This window comes from Fukomys damarensis, unplaced genomic scaffold (assembly GCF_012274545.1).
Source record: "Fukomys damarensis isolate Sample0158 unplaced genomic scaffold, DMR_v1.0_HiC HiC_scaffold_24, whole genome shotgun sequence".
NCBI classification, from domain to species: domain Eukaryota; kingdom Metazoa; phylum Chordata; class Mammalia; order Rodentia; family Bathyergidae; genus Fukomys; species Fukomys damarensis.
Window position 1 is genome coordinate 9,491,503 of NW_022900936.1, and position 16,197 is coordinate 9,507,699.

Sequence of the window (16,197 nt, forward strand, 5' to 3'; positions counted from 1 at the left end):
GGAACCTTCTGGATTTTCACATTGAGGTACTCTGCCTGTCTCAAGTTGTAGGTCTGTGACTCCTGCCTCCGTAGTCACTGGTTTTCTTTCTCTGGAAGTGCCAGCTCTCCTCCCATACCCATTCTGCTGACTGCGGCAGGAGCAGGCAGCACAGCTCCTGGCACTGGGTTTGTGCAACGGCCTCTGACCCTGCCAGTCCCAGCCGCGCTGCAAAGCCCTGGAGGCCAAGTGGAGACAGGGCCTATGGAGGCCCAGCAATGATGAATGCTGCTGAATAATTCTGAATAAATACAATGCCACTTCTTTTAAACACTGAAGATAGGAAGGTGGTACTGTAGCATTAGCTTGGTAATTAAAATTTTGGGGGTATTAGCTCAGTGTTAGAGCTGATGCACAATTAGCACCCAAGAGGCCCTGGGTTCAGTTTCTAGTACCAAATCATTAGTAGCTGTATGTATCTGCTTGAACAAAAGGCAGTTTGTGGTGCCATGCCTCTGTGCATCAGGAAATAAAACAAAAGTATTATTGTTCTATAAAGAAACATTTCCCATCTCTGCATTTCATTCGATAAGAGAATTATGGAGCCACTTCTAAAGTGATACACCCAACCTGAGCAGGGAGACAGGAGCCTGGCTTGGCCCCACCCAGCTCTGATATCACATTTATGAAGCTGCTATAGAACATACTGAGGATTTTCCAGATATATTTCAAGCAAGCTAAAGAAAACAGTTTAGAATAATGTAATTGGTACATACCATCACAGTCTTAAAAAGTATCCCCCAGAGCCGGGGATTTAGCTCAGTGGTGCTGCCGCTTGCCTTGCAAGTACAAGGACCTGAGTTCGACCCCCAATACCAAAAAAAAAAAAAATCCCCCAGCTTCTCCCACATATAAACATTTGTATTTTTACACAGGTTCATAAATACAGGGACAGTAATCTGGAAAGACACTTTAAACTAGTCTCAGTGGTTTATACCAAAACCTGGCATGAGAATGTTCATAATAGCATTATTTATAATTGCCAAAAAAACCCCAGAAACAGCCCAGTGGCTATCAACTTATAATAGATAAAAGAAACGTGGTATAACCACACAATAGAATATTACACAGCCATAAAAAGGGACAAAGTACTAATTCAGGCTACAAAGTGGATGAGGCTTGAAAACACCATGCTACGTGGAAGCCAGACCCAAAAATCACATATTAAATGATTCTAGTTACAAGACATTTCCAGAATAGGCAAACCTAGAGAAAGTAAATTAGAGTTGCCACAGGCTAAAAAGAAGAGGAGGAAATGGGGAATAACTGGTGAATGGTAAGGGTTTCTATTTGAGGTGATGAAAACATCTGGAATAGACCGTGGCAAACCTCTGAATATACCAATGGTCCTAAACTGAAAAAAAAAGGCTGTTCTGTATTAGAAGACGCCAGCGTAAGTTGAAAGACAGACACTGTATACACTGATTCTGGGCTCACCTCCCGCCTCTCTATTTCTTTCCTCCGCTCTTCCTCCCTCTGCCGCTCGAGCTCCCGTTGCTTTTCCAGCTGCTTCTCCAGCTCTAGCTGTCGTTTGCGCTCTTGCTCCTGGCGCTCCCGCTCCTTCCTCTCCTGCTCAGCCCGCTCCAGCTGAGCCAGACGCTCCTGCTCCTTGCGCTGCTGCTCCAAGAGCGCTTGTCGCCGTTTCTCCAGCTCCAGATTGCCGCGTTCGAAATTCTCCCGCTTCTTGTCTTCAAATGTCACTTTAAAGCAAGAAACACGTTAATTATGAGAAATCATGATTTTCAACGCATTACTTTCCAAGGAAAAACTCACTAGCGTATTTGAAATTTACAGTACAAACTCAAACCCAGGGCTTTTTAGATTCCCTTGTTGTCCTTGTCATTAAGCCCTCAAACACTTCTCCCTAAGCTTTTCCACTACCGCCCAGGCCAAACACTGCTTCTAAAAGCACCACCCATAAGCACTCTCATGGCCCAGTCCCGCACCTCACTCTCTCCTCTCCCTTCCTCACCGGGCTTTGCTTCAGCAACTGACCACTATCTCCTCTGCACCGAGGGATGCTCACCTCTCTCCGCCCTTCACACTAGCTCGGAACTGCGCCAGTGTGGCTTCTATCCTCACAAGACGACTTCTCAAAGCACAGGCAGAAGGTGAGCATTCCTACTTCACGGTGACCAACGAGCTGTGCCCTAATCATTACGCAGATCACAGTAAATCCTTTTTTCTAAACAGTGATTTGGCTTTTTTCTATGACACATCCATTATGGACTTCAGTTCTATCATTTTTTCTCTCATCCTTACTACTCGCTTTGGTTATAGCCATTTTATTTTACTCGTATCTAAACATCCCTCTTCCTGCCCCATACTGTTCTCAGCAGTGCGTATCCAACTCAATGCCTGCCTCACGTGCACCGCTTGGGCGAGGGAAGTGGTCACTGCCCACCCGTGTCCACACCAACCCACTGCTCCAAATCTACTTCAGCAACCGTAGGTACCTCTCCCTTTGCCTTGAGATCTGCGCTGTGAACTCCCTTCCACAGCTCCTCCCACACTAAAGTCAGGACTTCACTACTGCACAAAGACTTCCCTAACACACTGTGGGCAGGGACTTGAGGCCAAAGATGACAAGTATGTCCTGGTTTTGTTCCTTCTGCTCACACTTGGTGACACCAGAGTAGGCCACATCCTCTTCACTCTGCCACCTTAAAACTCCAAGTCCCTCTACCAGAAAGGAAAGAAGTAATGACCAATGCTAAGATGGGAAGGAATCTCAAAAATATCGTACTGAGTTACAGAAGCCAGACAAGGAAGGTCACATACATGATTCCATTTATGTTAAATACTCCCAACAGGATATCCAAAAAAATAGAAAGTAGACTGGCAGTTACCAGGGACTACAGGGAAGAGAGAATGGGGAATGTCTGGGGATGGAGTTTTCTTTAGGAACGAGACAGAGCTGTAGCGCTGTCAGAGGACTAAACCACAGGGATGGGCTGAATATTTGTGCCCCCCACCCCAGTTCATACTTTTAAACATGAACGGACCCAATGTGATAGTGTTTAACAGGTATCTTCTGGAGGTAATTACATTTAGATTAGGGCATGAGGATGGGGGCCATTACGGTGAGATCAGCGGAAATCTTTTCCTCTGGATGGAAGCATCCAGGAAAGCCACTTGAGGGCACAGAACGAACTTCTATGTGCAAGCCAGGAAGGGGGCCTTCTGCCAGATTTGAACTGCCTGGCACCTGATCTTAGATTTGCAGCCTCCAACACTATAAGAAATAAATTTCCACTTCTTTTGGGTACTGGGGATCAAACACGGGTCCTTGTGCTTGTGAGGCAGGTACCGGAATTACTGAGCTAAATCCCTGGCCCTAAATTTTCAGTTTTAACTACCCAGTGTATAATATTTTATTACAGCAAAGTTGACTTAAAATCTACTAAATTGTACATTTTTAAATGATCATTTTAATATTATGCAAATTTCACTTCAATTTTAGAAATCTTGAAAGTCTCTTAACTCTAACACCTGCTACATGTAGAAAGCACAAATAATGTGAATGCATAAACAATAGACTCTGATAACATCACTTCCTGTTCAAAATCTTAAATACATGCCTATTAACATCAGAAAGAGATAACTGCAAGTTCTAAAAATTCCTGCTTTTATCTGCCATCGAGACTTCCTCTCTATTATCATAACTTGAAATGTTCCTCACTTCTACGTGTAGTGACATCACTCACCTTCATGTCCCATTTACTTGTGCCTATTTCTCAGACTTAATTCCTCCTGTCTTTGCCCGTCTAAGCCAATTAAGCATCAGTAATCTACAAAACCCTCCAGGAACTTGGCGCTTAGGCATTGCCTTAGTGAGCTGTACACAGCTGCCTTAAATCTTCTATCTAAAACAGTAGTTTCTGGAGGACATAGTGTATTATTGGCCAGTTCTTCACTGTACTCAACACACAAGCACATGGAACATTTACAGTGAGTATCGCCGAGAGAGCTAGTGCCCTGACCACATCAATCACAGGGAGATACACTGATAAAGCATTTAACACGAAGAGATTTCAGAGAAAACTTCAGCAGCTTCTTAGTATCATCATTAATATTCATAGCCACCTTAGAATAATTCAATTGTGTAATGGACTTACCATTGTAAATGAGGATTATTTAAAATAGGTTTTGACTATTAAGAAGTTTCCAATTCTTTTATAGTAGCACACGAAAACAGTAGATGGTTTTATGTTCTATCATAAGAAAGCATCTCACAACTAACAATTTTTTAGTGTTCTATATTCCACACATAATATTTATGAATTTTGGTTTAGTAGTACATAATCAGATTTCAAGTTGAAAGTTAGAATAGGGTGCATTAGCAGAGTACACAATGTATTTCTCTACATGGACCCAAATTCAAAAACATACCTCTCCCGCATGTGTTTTTCTGACTATAGTCAGGTTAAAGAAAGAGCAAAAATGACAGACACTAAATTGGTTTTTACTTACATTTTTATGATACATACTATATCTAATGTGAAATAGGCACAACATAAGGGCTGCCTTACCTGGTAATTTCTTTTCTAATTGTTGCTGTTCATCCTCTAAAGCTGGCTCCTCTGGTAACCTCTGATCTAGAGATGATGAGCTGACAACAGACATCCCACTGCCAGATCGGACTCTTCTGTAGTTGTGGAAAAAAGGAACAGATCCCCATAAGGCTGTGCGGACAAAACTGGAAAGTCTATGAAAAATACTTCTTAGATTGTCCCCATATTATGGAGTAAATTTTGGTTACAGCAAGGAAAAGGTAAAGATTTGGTCTTTTCTACTTGGAAACAGTTTTCTTTAAATGGAGATTTGAATGTCATCCAGTTCTGAGGACCAACTCTGCTCACGCTGTTGGGTTTCAGAGTGTAACTCAGCAGTCTGGGCCCGACACCCAGAGCAGAACACCAAAAAATCCCACCAAAACCAAAACATCACCCGCATTAGCACAGTCCCAGAGGGTGGCACTGGCCACCAATCAATCATAAAGTGGTGAGAACAATGCGTGGGCACAGCGAGTACTCAGTAAGGGTTCACCGCTGCTGCCATTGCCTCATTCCCTGGAAGGTCAGCAGTTGTGTAAATGGAACAGGTCTGTTCCCTTTATGACTCTATTTCGTCACTTCTTAAGACACCATAGACTCTACAGTTCTAAAACAATCTACTTAGCTTACTGATTACTATCATTTTAAATGGTCAACTTTGCTCTTTTTTCTGGACAGGGTCTCGCTAAGTTGCCCAGGCTGGCCTCAACTTGTAATCCTCCTGACTCAGCCTCCTTAGTGCTGAGATTACACGCGTGTACCACTATACCCAGTAACCTTGCTCTTTTAACAATCTCCCCATCCTTTTTATGTTTTTTTTGGTGGTGGTTGTTGTTTTTTAAACCAGCTTCCAAGGATAAACCTCTCACACTGACTTGTGCAGCCACAGGATTTTATAGGTAAACTGCCTCAGCTACTTGTTACTTCTTTCATAGTCTGTTTCCTCACCTTGCTTCTCTAGCAGGCACATACCACATACTAACAGAGTTTTTGCTCTTCATTTTAGAGGGATTTTGCCCTAGTCTTTGGTGAAGTTTGAGGACTCAGAACAGAAATTTATTTCTGTACTTCTCTCCTTTTTCTCTGTGCTGTATGTCCTCATATTCATCTTTTACAACGAAAGCCAGGAGGAAGCGCTGTCCTGAACAGTGGGGTGACAGTCACGGCCAACTTCTCCTTGCAAGATCCCAGGGGCTTGCATGACATCTCCACAGAGCCTGACTTTCACACCAGGATAATTTTATTTAATCATCTTCCTGATTTATAATTTCTGTACGCCAGCATTTTCGATGCCTCTTGAATATGGATAATTCACAGGTGTGAGCTCCTTGCTTTACTTCCTATGGACAGGCTCATTCAATTTCTCCTACACTGTTCCTAAAATTTCTAGTGAGCTTTGATTACACAGATTGGTACAGAAATTAATAGTCTTACTTGATTGCTTTTATTGTATGGAATGCACAAGTACTTCAAACAATGGAATGGATCCACACATCACTTAGAACTTAGAAGACTCTCCTGAATTCACGGCCAGAAATGGAAATCACCACAAGACAAAGTCCTCAAAGTCATCTGGGATTCACATCCCCAATACAGTTTCTTACAAGAGCCAAACATCCCTTACCTAAAGGAAGGTGGAATGTATTCTGGAGGCAGGACAGGTGGCAGTGGCTGGCCAGACATAGCAACATCAATTAGGTGCATGGCCAGGATAAACTCTTCTGCTGTGAGTTTTCCATCTTGATCAATGTCAGAAAGATTCCTAATACAACAAAAAATTCACTGCAATCCAATTTCATAGAAATAAATGCTTATTACTTATGAACAGTATAAAAGTTATGTTTTCTTATTCTGGTCCTAGGTCAAGTGAACCTCAGCTTATAAAAATAGGATTATTTCATACCATTGCAAGGATAAAATGTGATACTCCATAAAGTTGGGAAAGGCTGCAGCATTCGAAAAATGCTAAGTATGATTGTAACGATCTGCTTCTCAAACCTGGCAAGTGAGTTTAAAATACATCACACCACATTCTATCCATCTCTAACTGCTATGCTTTAGACCAGGGATCAACAAAGTATCAATAAAAGTCAAGCAGTAAATATTTCAGGGTTCGTAAGACATACAATTTCTGTCACACTGTATTCTGCCCTTGCAGCAGGAACGCAGCCTCAGAAAACACACAAATGAAACAGCATGGCTGTTTTTACAATAAAACTTCATTTATAAAAATATGTGTCAGCCTGATTTAGCCTATTGGATGGCTGGTTAACCCCAATGTAGGCAAATAAAGCCACCTTTATGGCCTCCTTCTAGGCGGTCAATCTCTATTGTTCTTGATAATAAGCTTGCTCAAATAGCTAATTATAGTAAATAGATTTTCCTACCAAGGCCAAGAATGTGACTTCATTTCTAGACACCAACAGAAGATGCAAGACAAACACATCTGTTCGCTAGAATGCCAAGATTAGGAAAATAGCTTTCCTTACTCTATAATTTTGAAATTTCTTCAGATGCCACCTTTTGCTCTGTTTTGAAAGATAGCATCTCCACTATCTAGTCCAGGCTGGCCCTGAACTCAGTGTACAGCCCAGGCTGGATCTTGAACTTGTGATCCTCCTGCCTCAGTACAACTCTAGCACTTGGGAGGCTGAGACAGGAAGATCATTGTAAGTTTAATGCCAGCCTGCAGTACATATCAAGGCCCTGTCTCAAACAAACAAACAAACAAAAAACACAGGTGGGCCAGGGATTTAGCTCAGTGGTTCCACAACGTGCCTTGCAAGTACAAGGTCTTGAATTTGATGCCTGGTACCAAAAAAAGGTAATTTCCACAAAGTGACATTTATTATTTTAAGAATATAATCCTGTGGTTTCTGACAAACATGCTCAGTTGTGGAAATATCACTGCAATATGCAAAACAGCCAGTGTGACCCCTAAATGCCCACATCTCCTTCTGGTCAACCACATCTTCCCAGCTCCTCCTAGGTCCTGGCTTCCTTGGTGTCTTTTCTGTCCCTCTAGTTTTGCCTTTCCCAAATCACCACACCTTTTAAAACAGCACAGGGCCACACATGAAAAGCCCTGCCTGCTCATCCTTATTCATCTTTCCTTTTTGTGCTTCACCACGGGCCACTCCCAGGTATCAGATTAGAAAGTAGTTTAAATTCTTGATTATCCCTCAGGACTGCCTACACTATGGGTATAAAAATTTAATTAAAATACACTTTCAGTGCATCAGGAATTTAGCTCAGTGGCACCACACCAGCCTGGCAGGAGCAAGGTCCTGAGTTTGATTCCTGGTACCGGGGGTAAAAAATACACTTTTAGTATATAAAGCGAGACAGTAACACTGTAGACATCTTAAATGTCTTTTTCAGGAAACAAGTTATAAATGAGAAATTTAAAATAAGCACTTCAATATATTCAGGGGTCGTGAGGACAACCCAAGAGACTATCAATCTCCATAAATGTCACTTCTTAGGTTTACATTTTACAGGCCCTAGGATACTGGATACTGGAGTATATCCAGGCTGCAAGAGGCTTGGATGTTTACTATGGAATATTCTTCTACATGCAAAAGGGCCAGAGGACAGGCAAGGGGAGCAGCACTTGTGAAGTAACAATCTCAATGGCCCACATGAAAGTCATGAATTGGGCACGAGGGTAGCAGAGACCGGTCCATTTTTCCATTTTGCAGACAGAGTCTCTGACACGTAGCTAAGAAACGCACACTTAAGGAAGCATCCTAGTCAACATCTGGATGTAAGAAAACCCACAGAACTTCAGCAACCACTCAAAGTAGAGACATTATGCATCTCCTGATGAAAGTACATGGTAACATCTCTGATGGTATAGTCTCACTAAAACAAACAAATTCAAACTTGAACCTGCTCAGGGGCCCGAACCAGAAATGATGCTGTACACTAAGGGGCACCTGTCAGAGCATCGAGGTATTTTAGTTGTCATGTATGGGGGCAGAGGTCTTGCTGCTGTCCTGTAGCACCTGCTAAGTACGACCAGAGATGCTACTGAATACCGACGATGAACAGGACACCCTCTACAATAAAGAACCACGTGGCAGAAAATGTCACTACTGCTTAAGTTGAGGCACTTTATTCTAAATCTTATTATCAGCTTTCAGGAAATACAGGAATAAATTAAATACCACTACAGAAATGCAATCATGAAATTTAGGCGATAAGAAACTACAGAACAGCCAGGTATGGTGGTGCACGCCTGTAATCCCAGCACTCGGGAGGCTGAGGCAGGAGGATCGCTGTGAGTTCCAGACCAGCCTGGGCTACACAGTGAATTCCAGGTCAGTCTCAACTACATAGTGAAACCCTGTCTCAAAGAAAAAAACAAAAACAAAAACAAACAAACAAACAAAAAATAAAACAAGGGCCAGGGATTTAGCTCAGTGGTTCCACAGCCTGCCTTGCAAATGGAGGGAACCACGTCCAATCCCCAGTACCAAAAAAGAAAAGAAACTACACAACAAACAATCTGGATTGTTTGGCTGTAGGATAAATGGAGAATAAAAAGAGTTATAAATTACAGGAGACTTAAAAGATGTATTAATCAAATATTGTAAAGCACGGATTTATTTCAGCCCTGTTTTAAACAAACTATAAAAAAAACTCAGGTCAATCTAAGGAATTTAAACACTAGTAACTTAATAAGAATGACTTTAAAATTTCAGAAGGACTACTGATATTACAGTTATCAAAAATTCCCACCTATTTTAAAAACAGAAGATAAAATATGTAGAGATGAACCGGGGATTTTCTGGCTCCTGGCTCCTGCCTCACAAGCGCAAGGAGCCGAGTTTGATGCCCGGTAACAAACAAAAAAAGTAGAGATGAAATAATTGAGACTTGGCTTAAAATAATTGGGGAGGAGAAGAGAACCAAGGCCAGCCTGGGATGAGAACTGTTAAGGTAGGATATAAGCTCCTGAGAATTCATTTCATTAGTTTCCTCGGGCTGGGGATTTAGCTCAGTGGTTCCACTGCCTGCCTCGCAAGTGCAAGGAAGGACCCGAGTTTGATACCCGTTACCAAAAAAAAAAACAAAACAAAAAAACAGAATTATCATTTTATTAGTCTTCTGCCTTTGAATTTTTCCTAATTAATAGGACAGAAGGTAAGAGCAGCAAGCATCATAATTCACTGAAGAGTAAGCATATTCCAAATATTGCCCCTGAATAATGGTATTAGTCTAAAAACCCGTGAGGCCATACCAATCTAATGAAAGTTTCTACTTTATACAAACCAAGAAACTTGCCATTTCTTACCATATTGAAGCAAGTTGAGCCTGTGGTAAACTTGATTGCATAAGAATAGTCCTTGCTTGGGGACCTAAACAGAAATCAGGGAAAACACACAAAGATGAGTCAGCAAATGTTCCCTGCACCGGAAGACCGGGCTGCTGCACACAGGAACCGTGCGATTTCGCGCCATCACCATGTCTTACACAGCATTTACCCCAGGGTTTCAAAGGGAAATAAAGTCCAACAAATGAGAAAAAGCATAAACCACAGCCTCTGAGACATACTCAATAAAATTTTCTTTTCTTTAAGTGTTGGGGGTTGAACCCAGTGCTTCAAGAAGGCTAGGTAGGCAAGGGTTCTGCCATATCCTCAGACCCTTTTATTTTTAAAATTTATTTCGAGATGATATATCGCTAAATTGCCCAGGCTGGCCCGGAACTTGCAATCCTCCCACCTCTGCCTCCTGAGTAGTTGGAATTATAGGTACGTGTCACCATGTTTAGCACTCAATTTTTGTTCAGTGATTAGAGTTTCAAATTATAACCTGCCCCTGGTCCAGAAAACCATCTTTACTTGTACTGGGCTTTTATTTACAAAGCAGAGAATTAATCTCTATAAAGTGAGCATCATCAGAAACATTCAGGGAAGATGTAGAGAACCTTAGATGGGAAAGAATCTCAGAGGTATCTCTTGTAAAGATTTCATCGGACAAACTTTTAAAAATGAAGAAAAAAAAAAAGGTGAACTGTTCAAGGCTGCACAAAGAGCTAATATCAAAGCCAGAATTAGAACACATCCTCTATGAGGGGAAAAAACACCCTGGAATTTCAACTCTTTCAAATCCAGCTCTCCTTTCTTAAAATAACTACAAGGATCTTCAATTTCAGCTTGAAGCCAGCTTTAGATATCACACAGAAGCTAGAGAGGAGTTCTAAGGGGTCGAATAAAGCAGTGCCAGGGAGAAAGACACATGTGCCTCCTTTTCAGCACTACCTCTCAAGGTGTGGTCCCCAGAAGACCCACAGAGCAAGAAAAGGAAAGCTGCAGCATTAGGCTAGCAAGAAAGGCAGTGTCCTTACTTATTTGGACCTGAGTTTTTTCCTTTTGGAGCTTGTCCCCTGACTAACAAATCTGTGATCCATTGTGTAAATGTAAGTGTCAGCATGTAAATGCCTGATAAATGATAGTTAAAATGTATTATTAATGACAGTATTTTAGTATATTTTCTGCTGAAGCGAGCACAAATGACAGTATTTTAACTTTTGTTTTTATATAAAATATTATAAGAAAAGCACAAACACACATATAAGCACATGTGGTATAATCAAGATAACAGTGCCCACATCACAAAACAGAATACAACAGCACGCAGGTGTCTCTGTCTCCCTTCTGACTGCTAATGTCTTCTGTGGGCCTGGCTTATGCTCCTCACAGTCTTGTTGTGTGCAGTCACAGGACATAAGTCTCACTGCCATATAGCATACCGCTGTGTGATTGTATCACAATTTATTTTCCATTCTACTCTGTTGGGAATTCAGATCATCTTCAATCTGGCCCTCACATGGCCAGTGACCATTCTGCTTTGTTGGAAATATAAACAGACTGCTGTTGGTGTGGTGTACACTGGGAGTATCTAAAAAGTAACAATCTTTACTGAATTAACGCAAAGACTTTAAGTGCTCTCTGGTATACTGGAAGGAAGAGCTTACTGGGGATTGAACCTAGACCACTGCATAAGCTCTACCACTGAGGTACTTCTCCAGTCCTAGTCCCAGCACTTGGAAGGCTGAGGCGGGACAATCACTTGAATTCTAGGAATTCTAGACCAATCTAGGCGACACAGCAAGATACCATCTCAAAAATAAACAAAAACAGGAAAAGAGTGAGTTCATTAACCATGAGCATTTGCTACGGGCTTTAGCACAGATAAGTAAGGCTGCAGGTTTTATGCAATTCTTGGAGGGCCAATAATGCAAGTTATGTGTAAATACAAGCTAGTGCAAGTGATAGCATTAGGATAAACAGAATTCTTTTATAATAAAACAAATTATTTACAGTGCCTATATTTTAACTGGTATTTATAACATTATGTCACAACTTCTAGGTTGAGAACTACTGAACTAGATGAAGACATTATATATAATTTGTAAAGTTCTTTTTAGTTCCTTTAAAATAAAAACCCACAAGATAAAATAAAATTAAAACCCACAAAAATTAAAACCAAGACTAGAGATTAGAATATTAAATTATATGTTTCTCTTGGGCTTCTTCATATGCTTAGACCTTTGCCCAACCTTTTGTTTTATTTTTTATCAGTACAGGGGCCTGAACCCAGCAAGCTCTGAGCTACATCCCCAGCCCTTTTTACCTTACTTTTGAGACAGGATCTTGATGTAATGCCCAGAATGGCCTTAAATTTGCAATCCTGCTTGCCTGGTCCTCTCAAATAGCTGGGATTACAAGCAGGTGTCACCTGGCACAGCGTGCTCAATTTTCTTGATATCCCTGTTGTCCTTCAGGTAAATGAACTGTGTTCGGGATTCTGAGTTTATATAATTATCTTCGTAACTGTCATGAACACAACAATCTATTTCATATATCCCAACAAATTAGCTCTGCTTCCATGAAGAGCTTACAACACACCCTGCGCACAGGATCCTCATAAGTACATAAAAGGAAAATAAACTAAATTTATACTATTTAATGCCATTTTAAAACTTACTGTAATAAACTGAAAGGTCTATACAAAAGTGTGGTTAGAAATAAAATTTGTACCGTAAATTCTTGCTGGAACAATGTACTAATAAGCACGCAGATAAACAGGTCCAATATCTGTTTCCTTTCTAGTATATCTCTTTTCTTCCTGTTTTCTTGGAGGGAGGATAATTTGGGGGTTGAACCCAGGGCCTTTGCACTGAGCTATATCTGCAGCCTTTTGACTTTTTTTTAAGACAGGATCTTACTAAGTTGCCAGAACTGGGCTTGAAATTTCAGTCCTCCTGCCTGGATTCAGTTCTCATCCAGTTCAATTTCAGACCAGAATTGTGGAATGAATTAAATTTGCGACCCACAGTACCACTGTATTCTAAACCTCATCTTCCGCTTCAGATATTTAAAAGTTCTGACTACTCAAGGGCCTGTGTCATTATCTTTGGGAAACAGACACTATATTTCATACGGTGTATCGTAAAAGATACACCCTATGAAGAAAGAGAATTGCTAAATCAAGGTCAAACTTGAATACTATTTTAAGGAAACAACAGTGTGTTGAAGACCTGATGGCGACACAGTCCCAGGTATGTACGGAACACTGTGAAACAGGACTTGGAAAACTCAATGAATGTCCCTGCAGTGCCAGCACAGGCTAGACTGGACATAGAAATGACAGCTGCCACTTCAGCAGGGGTGAGTATGGCACAGAGAACCTGTGCACATGTACTGTTTGCCCCTGCAGATAAGTATATTTGAGGTGACTGCTGGGATCCTTTGAGGCAAGGTTTCAAGGTCTGACGAGAACTCCTCAAAGTGTCATCCAACCCTTATACTGATGCATTTTTCATTGAGAAGTAAATTTTACAATTGAGAATTGTCACAAAAAATGGAAGGAAGAACCAGTACTTAAGAATGTTTTGTTACTGCTGGGCAATGGTAGCATAAAACTGTTAATACCAGCACTTGGGAGGCTGAGGCAGAAGGTCTGCCACAAGCCTGGGGCTACACAGTGAGTTCAAGTCCAGCCAGCCTGCTGAACTACATAGCGAGACCCTGCCTCAAAAGACACCCATCCAAAAGGTCTTTGTTGTGTACATTACTGACTCTATGCCAAGAAAACTAATTGATTCTCTTTTCATATTTTGGGGAGGACTCTTACAGTTTCTTTCTAATTCATAATTTTACAATTTATAGTCAGTGTTCATAATAGATTATTTTCCTTCATTAAATATATCTTTGTAAGAATCAAATTCACTAGTTTTTAAGTATAACCCTTCATAAAAAGGTTTTACATAGTATCCTAAAACTCTTCTCTACTTTTCAACATGGATATATAGGGTCATTATGTTTTTAAAGATCCACTGAGATAACGTAACTTCACTCTGGCCTTTTGTGGATAAAGAAACAGATCCAAAGAGGCAAGCTCCAGTGAGGCGGTGGCAGGGTTTCTAGCCGGTTACCTTTCACCTTGCACCAGCGTCCAACTCTGACCTGCCTGGCGACAGGCTCAGGTCACTCCGCAGCTAGACTTCAAACTGAATCAGTTTGGTCCCAGAGGGGTTTCCTCACCAGTGCCCTGACTTGCATAACAGTACTTCAGTGTGCAGGAGGACCCCTGGGCTACGGTCTACCTCACCAAGAAGCAACAGGGCAGAGGCCTCAGGCACAGAAGAAAGTCATCAGCAGTTGGGAACACAAGATAACAAAGACAATGAAAACCTTTAGATATAAGCAAGCAGAGAAAGATATCTGGAAACAATCTTTGACCCAATATCCAGAAATAATATGTATTATGAACAAGACATTTCACTGAATGAATTTATTTGCAAATACCTGTTAAGTGTCCACTCATAGTTTTGTCATGACTGTTGAATAACTGTCTGTATTTCAGTCTTGAGGACTGAGGCACAGCCCATTCTGCTGCTGGAGGGACACTGAGGAGGGAAAAAAAGAGGGAGAGGAAGATTATTAAATATAAAGATTAGCCTATTAAAGTCCTTTAAAAAAGTAAGAAGGTGGGCATGGTGGCACATGCCTGTAATCCCAGCACTCAGGAGACTGAGGCAGGAAGATGGTCCTAAAAAAATTTTATTTTGGTACCGGGGATTGAACTCAGGTCCTTGCACTTGTGAGGCAGACGCCAGAACCACTGAGCTAAATCCCCGACCCCGATGGCCCTAAATCTGAAGCCACCCTAGGCTACAACCCTGCAACATGAGTTCAAGGCCAGCCTGAACTATACAGTGAGACACTCAAAAGGAGAAAAAAAGTAAATGAAACCAAGAACTTCTTTAAACATCTAATTTTAACAATATTTCCCTTTGATTCCTCAGTGCTAGGGACTGACCTCCTGTGTTCTAGGAAGTACTTCACTGCCAACGAACAGCCCTAGCCCTACTACTTTTTAAAGTTATACACATTTCTCTCAAAATAAATAAGCTCATTATTTTTCTAGAAACTAGGCAAACATAATAGACCAAAGTGACTATTGCACGTTACATATACAACTCAATGACATAATTTCTAATAAAGTATGGAAAATCTCCTCAGCACTGAGGCAATACAATAATAACCACATCTCTGGGCATGGTGGCACATGCTTGTAATCCCAGCACTCGGAAGGCTGAGGCAGGAGGATCGCTGTGAGTTCGAGACCAGCCCGGGCTACATAGTGAGTTTCAGGTCAGTCTCAACTACATAGTGAGACCCTGTCTCAAAAAGCCGAAAAAAAACACATGGTTGTAAGCATCCGAATACTTCTCCTTGGGCTGAAACATAATGCTGACAAACTGGGTGTGATGGCTCACACCCATAATCACAGTACCTGGGAGGCTAAGGCAGGAGGATCAGAGTTCATGGCCATCCTAGACTATAGCAAGACCCTGTTCTCAAAACACAGCAAAAAAGCAATGATGACAAATAAGTGTCTCTAATGGAATTACTTTTCCAAAATGGGTCTAATTTATTAATGAAATAAAATCATTTCATTCTGGGAAGTTTAAATTAACACTAAGCAGAGAGTTTCCTAGAGAGGAGAAAACTGCTAGGGCTGTGGCAAATCAGCAGAGCAATCATGAACAGAGTTCCTGTTTCCTGAAGCTGTCCAGCACAGCCATCCCTTGTCCCTAGGCCAGAGCCCTGGCTGGAGCAAACGCTCCTAGCAGTCAGCCTGGGTCGACAATCCCTGGCAACGCATTCCTCACACTGGGTGATACCCATATGGTTCATTGAGAGACCAACATCTAAATCAAGCCATTTAAAAACACAATGGTTGGGCCAGGGATTTAGCTCAGTGGTTCTGCTGCCTGCCTCGAAAGCACAAGGACCCAAGTTCGATTCCTGGTACCAAACAAACAAAAACCACAATGATTGACCTGAGAATAAAACAAGGCATTATACTTCCAGGACAGATCATAACTAAGGACCCAAAGCAACTGCCTTTCACTACAAAACAAAAAAATTTGTCTCCTGGGCATGGCTCACACCTGTAATCCCAGCGCTGGGGAGGCTGAGGAAGGAGGATCACAGTGAGTTCGAGGCCAACCTGGGCTACACAGTTCAGGGCCAGCTTGAGCTACAAAGTGAGACCCTGTCTCAAAAAAAAAAAAAAAAACT

At 41.5% G+C, this 16,197-nt stretch overlaps 1 protein-coding gene across 8 annotated transcripts in view; it reads right to left on the reverse strand.

Moving 5' to 3' along the window:
- Itsn1 (intersectin 1) overlaps nt 1-16,197 on the reverse strand; it is a 195,182-nt gene that overhangs the window by 104,518 nt on the left and 74,467 nt on the right. For all 8 annotated transcript variants that reach the window (XM_010608686.3, XM_010608684.3, XM_010608685.3 and 5 more), the window contains 5 exons: nt 14,416-14,516; nt 9,895-9,958; nt 6,220-6,357; nt 4,572-4,687; nt 1,477-1,739 (listed from right to left, as the gene is read on the reverse strand). In XM_010608686.3, the coding sequence (XP_010606988.1) occupies nt 1,477-1,739; nt 4,572-4,687; nt 6,220-6,357; nt 9,895-9,958; nt 14,416-14,516 (682 nt within the window). The remainder of the gene's footprint in view (nt 1-1,476; nt 1,740-4,571; nt 4,688-6,219; nt 6,358-9,894; nt 9,959-14,415; nt 14,517-16,197) is intronic.